At 43.6% G+C, this 17,935-nt stretch overlaps 1 protein-coding gene across 2 annotated transcripts in view; it reads left to right on the forward strand.

The window, feature by feature from the left end:
* The window catches only part of CTNNA2 (catenin alpha 2), a 1,104,237-nt gene that overhangs the window by 375,802 nt on the left and 710,500 nt on the right, over positions 1–17,935 (forward strand). For both annotated transcript variants that reach the window (XM_070429588.1, XM_070429589.1), the window contains exon 7: positions 4,057–4,260. In XM_070429588.1, coding sequence (XP_070285689.1) covers positions 4,057–4,260 — 204 coding nt within the window. The remainder of the gene's footprint in view (positions 1–4,056; positions 4,261–17,935) is intronic.

The following is a 17,935-nucleotide window of genomic DNA, read 5'->3' on the forward strand; positions in this document are numbered from 1 at the left end:
GGCAGGTGGGAAGCTCATTTCTCTGACACTGCAAGTTCTCTCTTGCAACATTTCCCAAGGTGTGTTCCTTAGGTTCTCCCTGATAGTGCATGCATTTTATATTTTTAAATTTATTTATTTATTTATTTATTTATTTATTTATTTATTTATTATTTGTTTCTGACGCCCATGACCGGAATCGAACCTGGGACCCTTGGGTCCACAGGCCAACGCTCTATCCACTGAGCCAAACCAGTCAGGGCTCTATTTCTTTTTTAAAATATATTTTTATTGACTTCAGAGAGGAAGGGAGAGGGAGAGAGAGATATAGAAACATCATTGATTAGATATAATCACTGATCAGCTGCCTCCTGCACACCTCACCCTGGGAATCAAGTCCACAACCTGGGTATATGCCCTGCCTGGGGATCAAACCCTGAATTCCCGGTTCATAGGTCAAACTCAACCACTGAGGCACACTGGCCAGGCAGTACATGCATTTTAAAGTGCATGCATCTTTACACTCAAGTAGGTTTGAGGAATGCTACAGTAAACTGACTTCTGTAATGCAGAGCTCCCCAAAGCATTTCATGTGATAATTTGCTCCGGGCCACGCAAGATCTCCAATGCATATTTGGTACAAAAACTTATTTTTTTTCATCAAAAGATTACATCTCTAAGCTCAGTGTTCCATGGAAAATAATTTAGGAAATAATGTTCTAATGGCGGTAGTACATTTACCTCTATTCTGCAGAGAAACTGTTTTACAGATGCCCTCATTGGAGAGTCCAAATTTACCTCAGTGTGTTTTCATCAGATTGGCACTTCTTTATATTTTTTGGTGCCAAATATAATAATCAGCCAATATATGGTTCGTTAGGGTCTCCTAAAAACCTCAAAACTGAACAAATAATTTTTATTATGCTTTACAGTAATATGAGTTTCTGTAAGAGAGTTCTTTGAAAATCAGTAACCTTTATAAAAGAACATAGTTCAATTATGTTTTATTCAAGTGTAGTTTATTTTTATTTTTAGAAAGAGTGGAAAAGAGAGAGGAGGGGGAGAGAAAGAGAGAGCGATGGGGAAGAGAGAGAGAGAGAGAGAGAGAGAGAGAGAGAGAAACATCAATGTGAGACACATCAACTGGTTGCCTCCCGCACGCGCCTCCACCGGGACTGGGTAACATGCAACTAAGGTACATGTCCCCAGGAATCGAACCCACAATCCCTTGGTCCATGGGCCAATGCTCCAACCACTGAGCCAAATAAACCAGAGCCAAGTGTATCTTTAGTTAGAATAACAGTACTTGTGCATATGACATGGTAACTAAAAGTATGAATGCAGCAACTGAAAAGCAGTAGAAATGAAGGCAGAGAGAGTGAGAACGAGACAGAATTCTAAAGGTTCCTACTGGGAAGAGTCCTTGCAGATGCAGCTCTCGCACAGATAGCAGGTGTGGTGGGAGCACTGTGCTCCCTTCAGCTTTCCTTTGGGAATCTCAGCTGTAGTTATTTACCCTGCAGACATCCACTGTCCTGAGGCCTTCTGTGATTTGTTAGAATATTTGGAAGTTTACTAGGGCACAGGAGACAGGGTCTGAGTAACAGTATTCCGAGTTCAGTAAAATTCACCCTTTTTGTAAGACCCAAGAGAGTGCAAATGTGAAGATGGTCTTCATGCCAAAACCTGCCACAGAACAGCTTCCTCCTGTTTGCATGGCCTTGTGCTTTGGCCCTCTCACCAATGGTCAAAGAGGGAACTTAGACCAATAAGTAATTTCCTAGGAAATCCAAGATTCCAGTGGACCTCAGGCCTGGGCTGTGTTTAGTGGGTGCTTCTTTTTTTCTAAGTTGCCACCTGCTTGAACTCATTCCTCAGGAGTTCATAGTCTTTGTGCTGAAGAGAGCTCTCTGTTATGGAGATTTACATTTTACCAGGAATTAGAGACTCAGATGCCTCAAGCACAACTTCCAGTAAATACCTTAGGGTGCTCTGGAGAGGTAAGGCAAGCCTTCCCACAGCACAGAGCCCAGACTGTAATGACTAAGCAGTTATTTTATATTGCATTTGGAAAAAAAATCACACAAGTGTCTTTTACTCTCTCCACTCTCTTTTTAGCACTAAGCACTCTAGTAAGTGCACATACTAGGTACTGAGCAAAGGTATGGCTACCAACTCTCAGTTTCTTTTCTATTATACTAGAGGCCCGATGCACGAAATATGTGCATGAGTAGGGTCCCTAGGCCTGGCCAGCAATCGGGGCCGATCTGTGGGGCAACCAGCGGGGCGATTGGGAGGCCCCCACTGGCACCTGCCTTGGCCAGCCTGGGCCTACAGGCTGGGGGCAGCTCCTGCATTGAGCGTCTGCCCCCTGTTGGTCAGTGCACGTCATAGTGACCGGTTGTTCCGCTGTTCAGTGGATTTATATATTAGGCTTTTATTATATAGAATTTGTAGGTAAGGTAAATAGTTTCATATATATATATGTAATATACATGGGATATAAATATATATGTAAATTTGATGAATATTTAAGGGATAATGAACATCAAAGGAAACAGTAATGGAATGGCAATCCCACCATAGATCCTAGGACTGGAAGACCGTTTTCTCCATCACCACCATGCTGGTCCTTGGACCTCTGAGTGTGCTCACCCAGTGAAGATGAGCATATTCCTCCTACAGCAGGCCACTCCACTTTGGTTAACCTTGTTCCTTGTTTTGAGCAAAAGGGGGTCCCTGGTGGAAACCAGCCATTGGACAAAGTCAGCTTTGCCTCTATTTCATGCCTTTACGTATCATACACTTCCTCAGTCTCTACTCCTTGATCGGCAGAGAGTGATATTCAGGTTGTGCTCCTATCCCTCTGGCTGTGTTTTCTACTTATTTGGTTCTTCTCCTTCAGCAGACCCTTGGAAATTGGTATTAACTGGGCCTTCTTTGGCCTGCTCCTCTTGTTCTATTTGCTTTACTAGTAAGCCATTTGCTACCTTATGTCCAAATCTCCCGGGCAATTCCCAGATCCTTATTCAGGCTTATACATCTCCTGAATTCTGGATGCATATTTCTGTCCACGTGTGGACATCTCTATCTACACATTTCCAGACTCATCAAGGGCAAAGCTAAGCTTAAATCCTCTATGACACCTTCCTTTAAGGCAGTGGTTCTCAACCTTCCTAATGCCGCGACCCTTTAATACAGTTCCTCATGTTGTGGTGACCCCCAACCATAAAATTATTTCGTTGCTACTTCATAACTGTAATTTTGCTACTGTTATGAATTGTAATATAAATATCTGATATACAGGATGTATTTAGGCGACCCCTGTGAAAGGGTTGTTCGACACCCAAAAGGGGTCGCGACCCACAGGTTGAGAACCGCTGCTTTAAGGTACCATCTCTATTTCCCCCTTTATCTAAGCTTCTTCAGAACATGTTAGTATCTCTGTCAGGGCTCTGTCAGTTAACTGTGACAAATAACACACACACACACATACACACACACACAGATCCTTTTGTTGAACACTAGCGTTTTATACAAAAGATAATTAGTTCTTAGTGGAACTCACCCTGTGCCAAATGTGCCTATTGGATGCTGTTTGCTCAGGTTTCCAAAGGCATCTGCCATAGGGCGCTCCGCTTCTCAGAAGGCGGTGCAATGTGTACAGCAGTCACCAGATGCATCCCAACTTGTTAGTTACATATCATGTTCTTGCTCCGGGGCCCTCAAATCTTCCCCTGTCCCCCAAGAGCTGCATGAAATGGCCTTTCCTTGAAGGCTACACATTTTTTAAAAAATGCCAAGCCACTGTCCCCATCTCATTTGAAAATGTCACTTGAGATAGCCTTTGCCAAGAACACATGCATCAAACAATGTTTCTCCCCGGGGATTAGATTTAGGGCACGCCGCCTTCCAGAAAGCTGCTACTTTGTTAAGGCCACCTGCGGATTTGTCCAGGGGACCGGCTTCTTCTCCACGGAGAGTCTTGTCCTGGCCTCAGATATTTCTGGTGCAGAAAACCGGGCAAAGGCAGTCGCTCTCCTCGGCTGATTATTTCTGTTACCGTACTGCTTTCAGAATAAGATCATCCTGGACCCCATGACGTTCAGCGAGGCCAGGTTCCGGCCGTCCCTGGAGGAGAGGCTGGAGAGCATCATCAGCGGGGCCGCGCTCATGGCCGACTCCTCCTGCACCCGGGATGACCGGCGGGAGAGGATCGTGGCCGAGTGCAACGCCGTGCGCCAGGCGCTCCAGGACCTGCTCAGCGAGTACATGAACAACGTAAGTCCTGGGCCACCCGCGCTCACGTCGCGGGGGGGCTCCCGTGCGCGATCTGGTGGCTCTTGGAAAGCAGGCACAGCGTGAAAGGAGGACAGGTGCTCCCCAAAGATAGTCGGGGGAAACCAGAGAACGGCTCTGGGGGCGCCTGATGTCCTCTCAAGATGCATTTTGGTATGGAAGCGATTAGGGGAGAGGAAAATCATTTTAGGGAAACCCTGGCTTTTTCCTTGAGTGATTTCTGGGCTCCTGTAGTGTCTGGCCTTTGATTGAGGTAAAGTTTCCATTGGTGAAAGCAGATGGTTGATGGAAATCACCGAAGAGACCCTGATGTCCTCTTTTACAAAAAGCACGGTCAAAGCTAAGGCTAGCCGCCGATGCTAATCTTCCCTCCTAAGAGGCATTAATAGGTGTCGTAGGGTTTAAATGCTTCTGTGCACTTGGGCAAGGGGGAAATGTTCCAGCAGGAGAGTTATTGATTCGTCGGGCGATTAGAAATTCTTGTGAGAGGGAGGCTCCAAGTTTTCCAACGGGTGACAATAGTGTCTGCTTGTGTTGCAGCTCAGATAAAAGCTGGCCTCTCCTCCAGTTATACAGTGCGTCCGTTCCTGTACAATGAAAACTATAAAAAGGAGATGAAATCCATATTCTTTGCTCTGAAAGCCACTGAATCATGTCTGTATTGATTTGCTACATTCATTCAGCCGGTGTGATGTTGTTGATGCCCAGAACTTGCCACCGTGAAAGACCTCGAGTTCCTTCTGTGCTGGACTCCCAGGTGTGAGAGAATTTAGGGGAAAATGAAGGTGAGGTGAGGTCTTTACATCACACGTGAAAGGCAGGCCCTGTGTAGGGGTCAGATAGGGAACAGGGACAATGAAAATCTGCTCTCAGCCTTGGAGGCCAGCCTGTATCCTATTGGGACACTAAGAGGCAATTTGGAGACAAAGCCACCAGCCATGGGTAGGAGCACGGCTGCTCCTGTGGGCTCCCCGGAGGACTTGGAGCCAGAAAACAAAGCGATGTAGAATGTCTTGCAAACTAAAAAACAATCACAAAAATCTGTGGGTTTTTTTCATGACGACCCTTCAGATTCTTTGATTTTGGAAGACTTGCTCATTTTCAGGGCAGAAGAATAGGTGTGGCTGCCTCCCGGGGTACCCAGTGGCTAATGAGGGGGTTTCTCTGTAGGGTGTTGGATGGCTAGCACTCTCTGCGATGGGAGCCCACAGTGCTATGCGGGGGAAAGCTGGGAATGTTGTTCGCTGCTGTCTCCCACCTTGAGTGAGTCTTTGGAATAGCAGATTTAACGAGAAAAGAATGCTTATAGAAGCTGGTACTCAATTTGTTGTTGCTTTTACTAGAATAGCAACAGGCTAATGACTTGTATGTGGAATGTGGTTTTATATTAACACATGCTGGTAATTTCTATCAAAGAAGAATCGTTGCCAAAGACAGACGTAGAAACAGAAGGGATCTCACTGCCGGTTAAGAGCTCAGTGTAAATGAGTCAGAGGGAAAGGGTGTTCCAGGGAACGGAAGTGACAGAATGTGATTCAGGAAGAGTCGGTCAATATGCGACTTGTGATTTCCAGTTCGGGGTCTAGAATCCTGCCAACCAGAGTTTTTTCTTTCAGTGTAAACTCATTCAGATCAGCAGAGCGGATGGATTTTTGTGTTTTGTGGACTCTGGTTACTTGTCTTTTTTGTGGTTCAGAAATATTTTGTATTTTGATTGAAAACTTGGTTTCTACTTTGATATGGTTAAAGACAATACATAGGTGGGTTTAGTGCTAGGTTTCCAAGTGTGTAAATTCTATTCACATTAAAGCATCAAGATCAAAGGCTGAAATAAAACACCTCCTACTGACTTTTATAAAAACTGTGTAAAATCTACTTGAACTTCACACTTCGGTGATTTTAAGGTTGAATTGGATGTGACTAGACAAGCTCCATAATCCCTATCCAGTACCTTCATTTCTTACTGCCACAATGTCAATTTATATTTATTTTGGTACAGCATCATATATTTATATAAAACATATACCCATCTGTGTCCTGACTGAAAAGTCTGTTGATATTAACAGCAACCAATAAATTAGTCAGCTGTGCCTAGGCTGTTATAAGATATTTCTTTTTCAGTATGATAAGCTCTGAGAATAAAGGTACTGTCAAATTGTCACCCTGTAGATTTTCATCTTGCTGTCCTAGACAGTATCATTAGGATAAAGAAGACATTAGATTGAGAAAAAAAAAATAAAAATGGACACAACTGACATTTCTGGATTCTAAAACTCTCCTGATGAGCCCCTGATGAAGATTCAGCTTATGATGCTCACTTATAGGTGAAGCTATTCTCAAACCATATACATGCAAGTGGTATGGAGTGAAGGGAGAGGGAGGCTGGGGAGAGGAGCTGTGTACTCAATGACTAGGAAAAGGAAGTCTGCCTGGGGCATGAGCCATGGTCTCTAGCCACATAAGTTACACTGAACTCAATGGGATTTCAGTTGTGGGTTAGATATTTTCACTAAGGTGTGTTTGAATGAATGAACGAGTGCGTGTGTGTGTGTGTGTGTGTGTGTGTGTGATTTGAAGAAGTAACAAAAGCTGCGCAGTTGAAAGAGACTGTGGTATAAAACAGAGGGCTGGGTGAACAGAAGCACATAGCAAAAATTATGATTGGAATATAGCCATGCTGGAAGAGACTGTTGGGATAGTTGCAGGCAAGGCCTGGTTGGCCTTAATTTGTTTCATCAAGTTTATAATGTATCTCAAAGTGAGAAGAGTCCTAAAAATAACCTCTGCTTAACTAGAAAGTCATTATTGTACATGTGTGGAAGCTAATGGGCAGAGAGCGACTCCTTATCCAAAGGAAGGGTGGCTGTTGAACTGTTATGCCAAGTACTATGAGTAGTTGCAAATGATAATGGAGACATAATCTTTTCTCTGGAATTTATCATTTTATACAGCTTTTTTTTCTGTGGCAGTAAAACTCTTTTTTTCATCACACACACACACAATCTTAAAAATGACCCCATGATAAGAAACAATTAAACATGTTATTTTATTGATTAAACTTTTGTGGTGGATTCAAATTTAGAAGATTGTAGTCATTCAACAAATATGGATTGTTTGCTTGGCTGTTTTGTGCCAGGCATTGTTCTAGGATCCTGGAGACACAGAAGGGAGCAAAATAGATGAAATTATCTGATCTCACGGGGCTTACACTGTAGTTGAGAGAGAGGCAATAAATAACTCATTTGAGCAAGAGTGAAACAAGGAAATATAAAATCTGGAGACAAAAAGCGTGGGTACAGCTGGAAGTAGATGGCCTGGGAAGGGTTCATTGAGAAGAACACATTTGGTCAGAGATCTTTGGGACATGAAGGAGCGCATGGTGAGACACCTTCATGTGAGAAGAGCGCCCAGGTGTTTGAGGAACCTCATGTGGCTGTTGCAAGTGAGTGGAGAGTTGCGGGAAATGGGATCTGTAAGGTTTCAAGGTGTCAGGCTGAGCTCCATCGTGTGGAATCTGACCTTTACTTGCCGTTGGGGAGTGTTGGGCAGAGAATGCCGGGCCTTAGGTGTTGAAGGCAGGGCCTAGGAGTATAAGGGGTAAACAAGCAAGAGGGCAGATGGGGAGACACTGGAACTATTCCTGAGAGGAGGGTGGCTGGGGGCAGCGGTAGCAGTAGAAGTGCTCAAATTCCCACTCGATTTGAAACAGTTTGCTTAAAAGGCAGCCAGTGAGAAGAACGTGTCTGTTGTATGAACACAAAATGGACATGGGAGTGTGGAGGACAGTTGCAGCGGTCTCGGTCACACTAATATGGTATCTTCAGTTGGTATCTTCATTGGGTTTTGATGGCACCGAAAATTCTGATTTACTGGGATGTAGTAACAATTTGTAAATAGCACACTTCGCAATGACTGGACACTCCGCCACACAGATTACATTTGACAAGGGAGTTAAGTGGGGGAAAAAAAAGTTTCTAAGTTGTATCATCATAAATATCCAAGTATGGATCACATTCTTATAGATATAAAAGACTAGACAAATGTAATACTTATACTAAGGACTAAAGCTCGCTGTAGAAAGTTTTCCTTGCCGTCCTCATTTGCACCTTTTCTTGTAAGAACAATAAGGAGATGCACCCAGTGGTCGACAAACTACAGCTCGCGAGCCACATGCGGCTCTTTGGCCCCATGAGTGTGGCTCTTCCACAAAATACCACGTGCGGGTGCGCACGTACAGTGCGATTGAAACTTCGTGGCCCATGTGCAGAAGTCGGTATTTTGTGAAAGAGCCACACTCAAGGGGCCAAAGAGCCACATGTGGCTCTCGAGCCACAGTTTGCCGACAACTGCCTGTTACTTCCTTGTTAACTAGTCACTGTTGGGCCTCCAGGACATGTGAGGAGCAGATCTGCCTGGACATTGTGTGTGGAGCTGTGCAGCCGGTTCAGTGTTCTCTGCATAGACACCAAGCGTTTCTCGGGGTTATTTTTTAAAGATTCACGCAGAACTACAATGTTCTTAGACAAACGTACAATTGAAGTTTACTCGTTTGCACAGTGATGGCAGAGAATCAGGTGGCCTTAAGTGATGACTGGCTGGTCTCTGCTGTGTAAAAATGTGGCAGGTTATTTTTTTTATTGTATTTTTATAAATAATAGAGTGGTCTATTTTTCAAAATATATTAAATCCAACTTTTTTCAAACCACTTGAAGCACATCAGTGAACTTCTGGAGACCATTTGTAAACCACTAGTATAAAGCACAGGTTAAAAGCACATGAAGACAAATCGATGTGGAAACACACACACACACACACACACACACACACACACACTCACACACATACACACACACACACACAAGTGCCTGAAGGGCCATTGTCATAGCCTTTGCTACGAAGTGGAATTCAATGTACGGGGAGTTTCTAATGAATATGATTTGTGAGGGTTGAGGTCCCTCCAGCCTAGTTCTGGGGCTCCCCCAACACCAAGGCTCCAGCAAAGGACACCATGTGAATAACACGTGAAGTGACACCCAGGGCTGGGGGAGCTCTGAAAATAGTGAGCTTTCACACTTTTTATTTGTTTCTTTAATGGTCAAAAGAAACATATGTTCATTGAAAAGGACAAGAACATGAAGTAAGAAGAAAAACTCGTTCATAATCTCCTCCCCTAAAGATAATCGTTGTTAATGATTTTGTATAGCTTTCTAATGTTTTTAAACTTATATGACTGATCCATTTATACACAACCACACCCATGTCCATTATGCCTTGAGTTTCAAGAAAATGAACTCGTTGTAAGTGGTGTTTTGTAAGCTGTTTCCTTCACTTAATGTATTGTGAATATGCTACCATTTTAATAAACATGCTCTAACCTTATGTTCACTGGCTACATAGCATTTTATTATGTAAATATGTGGTCATTCATTTAGAAGCAGTTCATTTGGAGAGAATTTTTACAGAAGGGTGTTGGAACAGCCGTGTAGGGAAGGCCCGGCTGGCTGGCGGTGCCGATTCAGACCTGAGGCGCGACCCAGGAACTGAGCGACCACACAGCTCTGCAGCTCAGATGCTGTAAGAGGGGATCTCTGAAAACGCTGTGCAATGAAAATTTCATTATGTGAAGAACTTTTTAATGCCTCGGGCCCTACTTAAAACTCTCTCATGTGGACTTGTCTGTCGTCTATTGATTTTCTATATAAATTTGGTTTTCATTTACCGAAATTTCTCTAAGTGGGCTATAAGTAGTACTGCCAAGAGGGGTCCAGAACAAGTTATTCACAAGTGGGTTTGATGTAGGGTCCCAGAGAAAGCATAGAAAGCTTAGGAAAGGAGTGTCATCAGAAAGATAATTTTGGCCTGGCCAGCATGGCTCAGTGGTTGAGCATCAGCCTATGAACCAGGAGGTCACGGTTTTATTCCAGGTCAGGGCACATGCCTGGGTTGCGGGTTCAATCCCCAGTATGGGGCTTGCAGAAGGCAGCTGATCAATGATTCTCGCTCATCATTGATGTTTCTATCTCTCTCACCCTCTCCATTCTTCTCTGAAATCAATAAAAATATACTTTAAAAAATAGAAAAATAACTTTGTTATAGAAATTATTATATTGCCAATTTCTCCCAGACAGGAAGATAGGAGAAAGACTGAAAAGTTGTTATCACTGGAGAATAAAGCTAATTATTGGTTAAGCATAAAATTTGTTTCCAGTATTATCTAGGCCTTCTCATTTCTCTACTTTCTGTTAAGGTGTAAAAGAGGGGGTGAAACTCACAAATGTTAGTTCAGCTAATAATAAGCTTCTCTATTAAAACTTTTAGTTTAAAACAGAATACCAAGTAATGTTTTAAAAACATTTGTGGGCCATAGAGGCGCAAATGTTGCCCAGACCTGCCCATACCGACCCTCCACTTTAAGGGGGAATTAAGGGTTGTCTTAATAGGATTGGTAGCTTCATTCAAGGGTAAGATTTCTAATATCCCATATTTGGTGCCTGCGGTGAGAAAGTTTTCCTTGCCTTCCTTATTTGCACCTTTTCTTATCACTCTTTCTACTGTTGCCCTTCAAATATGGTCAGTGCCCTCATCTCTATTAATGTTGAGCTTCAAATTCATCTGTGCAAGTATGCTTCTCCTATAAAACCTTTGCTCCACGAAGATGGTTTTCAAATTCCTTTTTAGTTGGCATTTCTTACTGAGGCCTTGAAACAGTACAGTGAGGTTACTAACCCTTTCTCTAAGCTCTAAAACTGTCCTTTGAATCCACTCTCCCTAGGTAATATGGTTGGGAGGGGAAGTCTTTGGTTTCTGCATGGCATTTGCATTCTTGAATTATGGCACTTGGAATCCACTTGCTGGCATTTCCAGGCAGTTGTCAGTGTGACTCCCAGAGGTACCCAGGGATCAGTATAGAGTCATGCAACATTTTATGTTTTTCTTATCTCCCTTCTTCTTATGTTATTTATTGCACTTCCTTTCTAATGGTGTTCCATTGAGTTTGCTGTCATGAGATCTCAGAAAGCCAAGGGAGTGGTATGGATGGGCATGCTGGGAGGCACAGACTCTGGTCCAGGTGGTGGGAAGATGTCCAGCCCTACTGGCGGGACACATTCCCTGGGGGATAATGAGGGTGAGAGTGTGAGAGAGATTGTGCCAGCATCAAGCATCCCTCAGACAATGAGAGTGCCATGCGAGCCTCCAGGAGGAGATCCAGACTGGCAGGTGGTTGGTGGCATTGGGGTCATCTGGACACAGCATCCATGTAGCTGCAGAGCACAGGTGTAGGTAGCATCCAGGGCCCATGGGAACACGACAGATCTCCTGGGTCTTAAAGAACCCAAGATGGTACACTTATCCTGGTGAGGGACTGAGGCCCTTTGAAAAGTAAATCATGCTGTACGCATGTTTGCTATTACTTATTATCAGCTTGTGACATACAGTTAAACGACATATAGGATTCCAGGCCAGATGGGTCTAACTAGATTTGTTTCCCTTGGATGGTCAAGGTCAATTCTCAATGCAATCTCACATTCCAGCGGCGTGGCCAGGAAAAGTCCTTTCTATATAAACTTCCCCAGGATGGGTTTTGTTTAGCAGAGTTATAAGCTTTTTAGTCAACTGTGCCCAAGTTCAAATAGCAGTCTTATCCCTTGTTATTCACATAAGCTTAGGCAAGGTTTGCTTGAACTGGGCTGGTCCCCTGCTGGTCCCTGAACGGGGATGCATCTGGCTGGGTGACCCTGCCTGGATGAATACTTGAGCACTACTATTGCCAAAGCCAGGAAACAAACAAATGAAAGTCCTTATAAAATGACCTGCTTTTTAGAGAACTTGGAGAAAACTGACTGAGACTGCTCTTCTGGGAAACCAGGAAAGTAAAGTAAAAAACAGGAGGACCAGGCCCTTCAGCTGTTAGAAGTTGGATGCAGAGCAGCTTGTCTGAGTTAGTAGATGAGATGCCTTCCTTTTCCCGGTCCCTCAGGCTTCGGAGAGACAAAGGCCAGGTTCTCCGTTAAACTGGTTCTCTCTCATGGTGACCTGGGGGTTGGATATCACTCACCTTCTATAAGGAACTCTTCTTGGTGATGGAAAGAAACCAATTTATCAAATGAAATGGGAGGTGAAAGTAGAAACCAGCCTTAACAACAAAATCAAGTCCCATACTTCGAATTCCAGCTAAGAATTCTCTCCTTATCGAAGACACCCCTTCACGGAGTCCTTGAAAGTTGTTTCTGAAACCTACAAGGTCAATCCATATGAGGAAGAAGAGGAAGTAGTGTTAGAAGACAGGGGCTGTTTGTGACAGTCAGTGAGCAGGGGTGTTGACAGAGCTGACTGCCCAGTCATCAGATTTGGCCATCCCAGGTAAGACAAGCCCGGACAGCACAATCCATCAATTGATCTTCTTTGAAGAGCCTTCCTGGTATTTCAAGGAAGACCTCCCAGAACTGTCGGGGAGAGCAGGGGGCTGCACTCCACCACCACATTCACGAGTCTGGATAAACGTTTTCTTTGTGTTTCCAAAGGACGTGGGAAACCCAGAATTCTGTATTGCTTGTTCTTGACTGGGTTGTGCCAAGATAAGCTCAGAGGCCTTTTTGCTTGGGTCTCCTGCTGCCTTGAATCCATCCTGAAAAGTCTCCTTTGTTTCATGTCGGAAACTGTTGCACTCTAAGGACTAAGTGTTTCACCAGTGGAGATGCCTCCCTATACTTCACACATACCAGCTCTTTGCTGATGCAGGACTTTGCCCTTCCTATCCATCTGACAGAAGTGTTCTTTCTCAAACGTTGCATGGATGGCTCCTCTTCAGTCTCAGCTCAAAGATGTTGCTCTTAATCACATCAGTGTATTGATTTATGTTCTAGCCCCAGCCAACCTCCAGAATTACATCATCTCTTTGTTTGTGTTTGTTATATCTGCTCCTCCACTGAAATTTAAACTCTCATGAGACAGATCTTATCTTGCTCACAATCCCCAGGATCTAGAGTAGCTAGTCTGGGACAGTAAATAAGTATTTGTGAAATGGATACATGAATTCCCTCTCATTATTCAATAATGATCATGACAATAATAGGAGGAGGAGGTAGAGGAGGAGGAATAAACAGAAGGACAGCAACTTAACCCATATGTTTTTAGTTTATTGAGTTCCATGTTTTGGAACAAAATGATTCACTTTTTTTTTTTCTATTCTACTATCTGTAGGTAAATTAGCTAAGGTACCTCATGTGAGTCTTCATGACTCATTTTGAAGTACCCAGACATTTCCCTATAGTTAAAGCTATATGTTGAAACCCTGGCAGAGGCCCACATCAATTCTTTCTAGAAAGGCCTAAAATAATCTGAATAACTCTTGGTAGAGACAAAAATAATTTGAAACATGTCACTTGCTTGCTTTTCAGATCAAAGAGCTCCATCTGGCAGCTCAATCTAGATTCTGCCATTGCCTGGTGCTTCCTCCAGGCTGAGCTGTTTCGGCAGGACTTTCGGGGGAAGTATATGAGGGGCTGGGAGCTGCCGGGTCATTTTCAGTTCTGTAGAATTCTGCAGGCTCAACTGAGAACTTTAGAAATTACTTAACTCATCACTTCCTAAAAGGCATGAAAGAGTTTTGTGTATGTACCAAAGAGATAAATTAACAGAAGCAAAGAGTCGACATATAGCTGTTAAAAATTAGACACTATCACACTGGCCATGTCTAATTTGGCTCAGTAGATAGAGTGTCATCCCGAGGACTGACAAAGGCAATTCTGGTCAAGGACACGTACCTTGGTTGCAGGCTTGATCCCTGGTCCTGGTTAGGGTGTGTGTGGGAAGCAACCAGTCGATGTGTCTCTCTCACATTGATGTTTCTCTCTGTCTCTCCTACTCCCTTCCACTCTCTCTAAAATCAATGGAAAAATATCCTCGAGTGAGGATCAACAAAAACAAACAAAAAAATTAGGCACTGTCCCCCGAGGCCAAACTCAGACTCCAGAATTATAGAGGGGGCTGATCCTCTAAGTATAGCAAGTAATTTCTCCGAGCAGGCACTTTAGGGAACACCTGATGTAATAAGTCGGTGCATCAAATCCCTAGTTGTTAATTCAATCTAGCATGGGTTTAAAATGGGTTGTGGTTTGTTTGTTTTGTGAATGGGGATAAATACTTTTGTAAGAAAGCGTCAAGTGAAATCTCTCTCTGGAAGTCTTCCTGAACTGTAGATGCCTTACCCTGGACACTCAAGTGTTCAGAGGAGACATGGGAAGCTGGGGGGCTAATCTCTTCTTTGAACGCCTTAGAAATACACTAGTACAAGCAAATCTGAACCACCATCTCCCCCGTAATCTGTTAATTGAAGGGTAGCTGTTCTTTTACAAAGCTCACCTCCCTCAAACACACCTCTTCCTACACGTCTACTCCCCCATTTGTACAAAGACAATTCATCATCCTTGGAAGGACTGCTCTCAGTAAGTGCCAGGACTGGAATAGTCAGTCTCACAGATTATTTTAAATGCCCTTTCCTAACAGCTTAATTGCTGACTTCAGTTTCTACTAATTCTGCAGGTTTGGCTGCAGCTGACAGATTTATAGCATCAATCCAGAGCTTTGCCTTTGGCAGCTCACCCCTTAAATTGAGCTTTTGTTCAGGGTTCTTTTGGTGACTGTTCTAGGGTACTGTTTTACAGAGGAAGCTGCATTTTGACTGATTTCCCTTGGGATTTTTAAAAATTAGTTAACTTATTTATTGATTTCAGAGAGGGAGGGAGAAGGAGAGAGAGATAGAAACATCAATGATGAGAGAGAATCATTGATCGGCTGCCCCCTGCATACCTCCTACTGGGGATCGAGCTCTTAACCTGGGCATGTGCCCTGACCAGGAATCAAATCCGTGACCTCCTGGTTCCTAGGTCAACGCTCAACCACTGAGCCATGCCGCTGGCCTCCCTTGGAATTCTTAAATCTGTCTAGGTATCAGAACCACATAGGAGATTTTGAAGAACCTATACTGTAGGCCTCACCAATTCTCAAACAGCAGAATCCCCAGGAACTGAGCTTGCGCATCTGTATGTTATTAGCAAGTTTCCCAAGGAATTCTCATACCTCCAGCCCTCTACCAGCCTTGGACGAGGCCAGCCTTGGGTCAACAGCATTAGATTCAGAGACACATGCCAGAATTTTCCTTTTCTTCGGTTTCCTCAATAGCATTTTCAAAGTGTTATTTATTATTATTATTTATCTTCATCCTCCAAATCATCTTCCCCCAACTCCTCTGCCAGGGAACCAGGAGGAACCTTGCAGAGATTTATTTCCATTTCCTTCCTTTTTCTCCCCTAAAATGCCTCAGGAACACAACAGTGATTGGCATTCTATGTGGATTTCATCTCAGTAAAAAGAAGAAGGAGAAGAAGACAACATCAGCCTATTTATTATTCGGTCTGCACACTTGGGGGTTAGGAGGCATCCGTTACGTGTTCAGCAGTCTGGTGGCTAATTTCACACTTTTGATCCTTGCTAAATAGATACACAAATCTTTTGGGAAAGATGTTTTTTTTTCTATATCCATGAGGCATTCACAAATAAAAAATATTCTCTGAACTTCATCTTATCATAGATAGTGCATCTTTTTTTTCACCATTGGCCTAATTTTATGCTCTTATCTCTTCTATTTGTTCCCTTTCCCTATTAGTTTTGCTTCCACCATTGGTAGAATCTATAAAACATATCCCTTCTTTATTTCTACTTTATTTTTTAGGTTTTAGGTGTTTTGTGTTTTTTTTTAGGATCTTAAAGAACCACTATTTATTTTTCCTAACGCCTCTGTTTTCTGATTTCAGGCCCTTTAGATGAAAAAAAGCAACAAGGTATCTGCAAATTATCAAATGGCTAAGGACATAGTCAGGATAACAACTGGAACTCAAATTGGAACCCAGGTCTTTTGGTTTATTTGATTTTTTTCCCATTATTTTATATACTACTAGAGGCCTGATGCATGAAATTCATGCAAGAGTAGGCCTTCCTTTCCCTGGCTGCCAGCACCGCCTTCCCTCTGGCACCAGGGACCTGGGCTTCCCTTGCAGCCCCGGCTTCGTCTGGAAGGTCGCCTGGAAGGATGTCCGGTCTAATTAGCATATTACTCTTTTATTATTATAGATATTTTAGTGGACTTAGATACAACATGCTTCTATTCTCCATTTAAATCCTACATCTCTTCCCTAATATTTCCTTTGATCCCTCAAGGTTAGCTACATAGTATTCTGGACAAATCTTCTCCCTTTTGCAAGTATCTCTACATCCTAGTAGAACCCTTTAAAAATCCTAATAGGAAGCAGACAACAGTGACCTTATGGTGGACAGCCACCAGAATTCTGCAATGAGGGCCCCAAATGACCCTTTGTTGGCAGGAGTAGGGCATTAGAAGAGCAGACAACTGCATCTGATGTTCTCAGCAGCGCAGACCCTCCTGGCTCCTGGCTCCTGGCTCCTGGCTCCTGGCTCCAAGTAGAGGCTGCCAGTCTTCCAGGAGACAGCAGTAGGGGCCATAACCACAGCAGCCAGCACTGGTGAGCCAGCTTTCCCGCAACCGCCCAGGTAGGTGTTCAGAGCCTTGGCTCTGCTCTTGACTCTCCATGTCCAAAGACCTGCCTTTACCCTTTTCTGAAAATAAACCTTTAGTTGCCTGTTGGATGAGGAGACAGCATCTGGGGGTCTAACTGCTTTTTAAACATTATTGATTTTAGAGAGAGGAAGGGAGAGGAACGTGGATCGGCTACCTCCTGCCTGCACACCCTGTACTGGGGATCCAGTCCACAACCTGGGCATGTGCCCTGACCAGAAATCTAACCCGGGACCTTTTGGCGCTTGGTACAGCAGCCAACCAACTGAGCCACACCAGCCAGGGCTCTAGCTGCTTTTTAAGTGAAGTTTCAAGAAAGCATCTCATGTTTGTTTTTGTTTGTTTTTTTAATATGTTTTTATTTTATTTTTAGAGGAAATGAGAGGGATAGAAAAATATAAACATCAATGAGAGAGGGCAACATTATTGACTGGCTGCCTCCTGCACGCCCAGCAATTGCCCTGACTGGGAATCAAACCAGCAACCTCCTGGTTCTTGGGTCAACTCTCAACCACCGAGCTACACTGACTGGGCAAGCATCTGGTTTTTAACTTGACCGCTCTCCTCCCTTTTCTTCAGAATCCTGTCGGCAGGATTTGCAGTAGGAGCTGGGCCGTTCTGAGTTTTCGCAGTTGCTGGCTTAGAACCCAGCTTTCTCAGACCTGCTAAAGGAGTTGGCACCCCTGCCTCTGATACTCCCTTTCACATGTTGTGCCTCCCACCTCCTGTTGTCTTTGTCCTTCAGGATTGGTGCCTTTAACAGAAAATTGCTTCATGGTCATTTTACTGGGGTTTCAGAAAAGCGCGTGATAAGAGTGTGTGTTAAATCTGCTGTCTTCAGCCACACCTCTTATTTTAAGGAAGATTGCAGGTTCTTTCTGTAGCTCTATTCAGAATCCCTGTTAATTCGTACCCTGACTTGACCAAAGAGATGAATGGAGCTAAGATGATCAAAATATGTTGTCAAAGTGAGTGAGGGTTTTAGATAGAGTACAGGTGAGACATCATGTGTTGGAATAAAGCTTAGACGGGGGAATTCATTTGATCCGAGCAGCCTGTTGCATT

The sequence above is a fragment of the Myotis yumanensis genome, unplaced genomic scaffold (genome assembly GCF_028538775.1).
Source record: "Myotis yumanensis isolate MYYU_CA2020_CCGP unplaced genomic scaffold, mMyoYum1.0.hap1 SCAF_11, whole genome shotgun sequence".
Lineage (NCBI taxonomy): Eukaryota > Metazoa > Chordata > Mammalia > Chiroptera > Vespertilionidae > Myotis > Myotis yumanensis.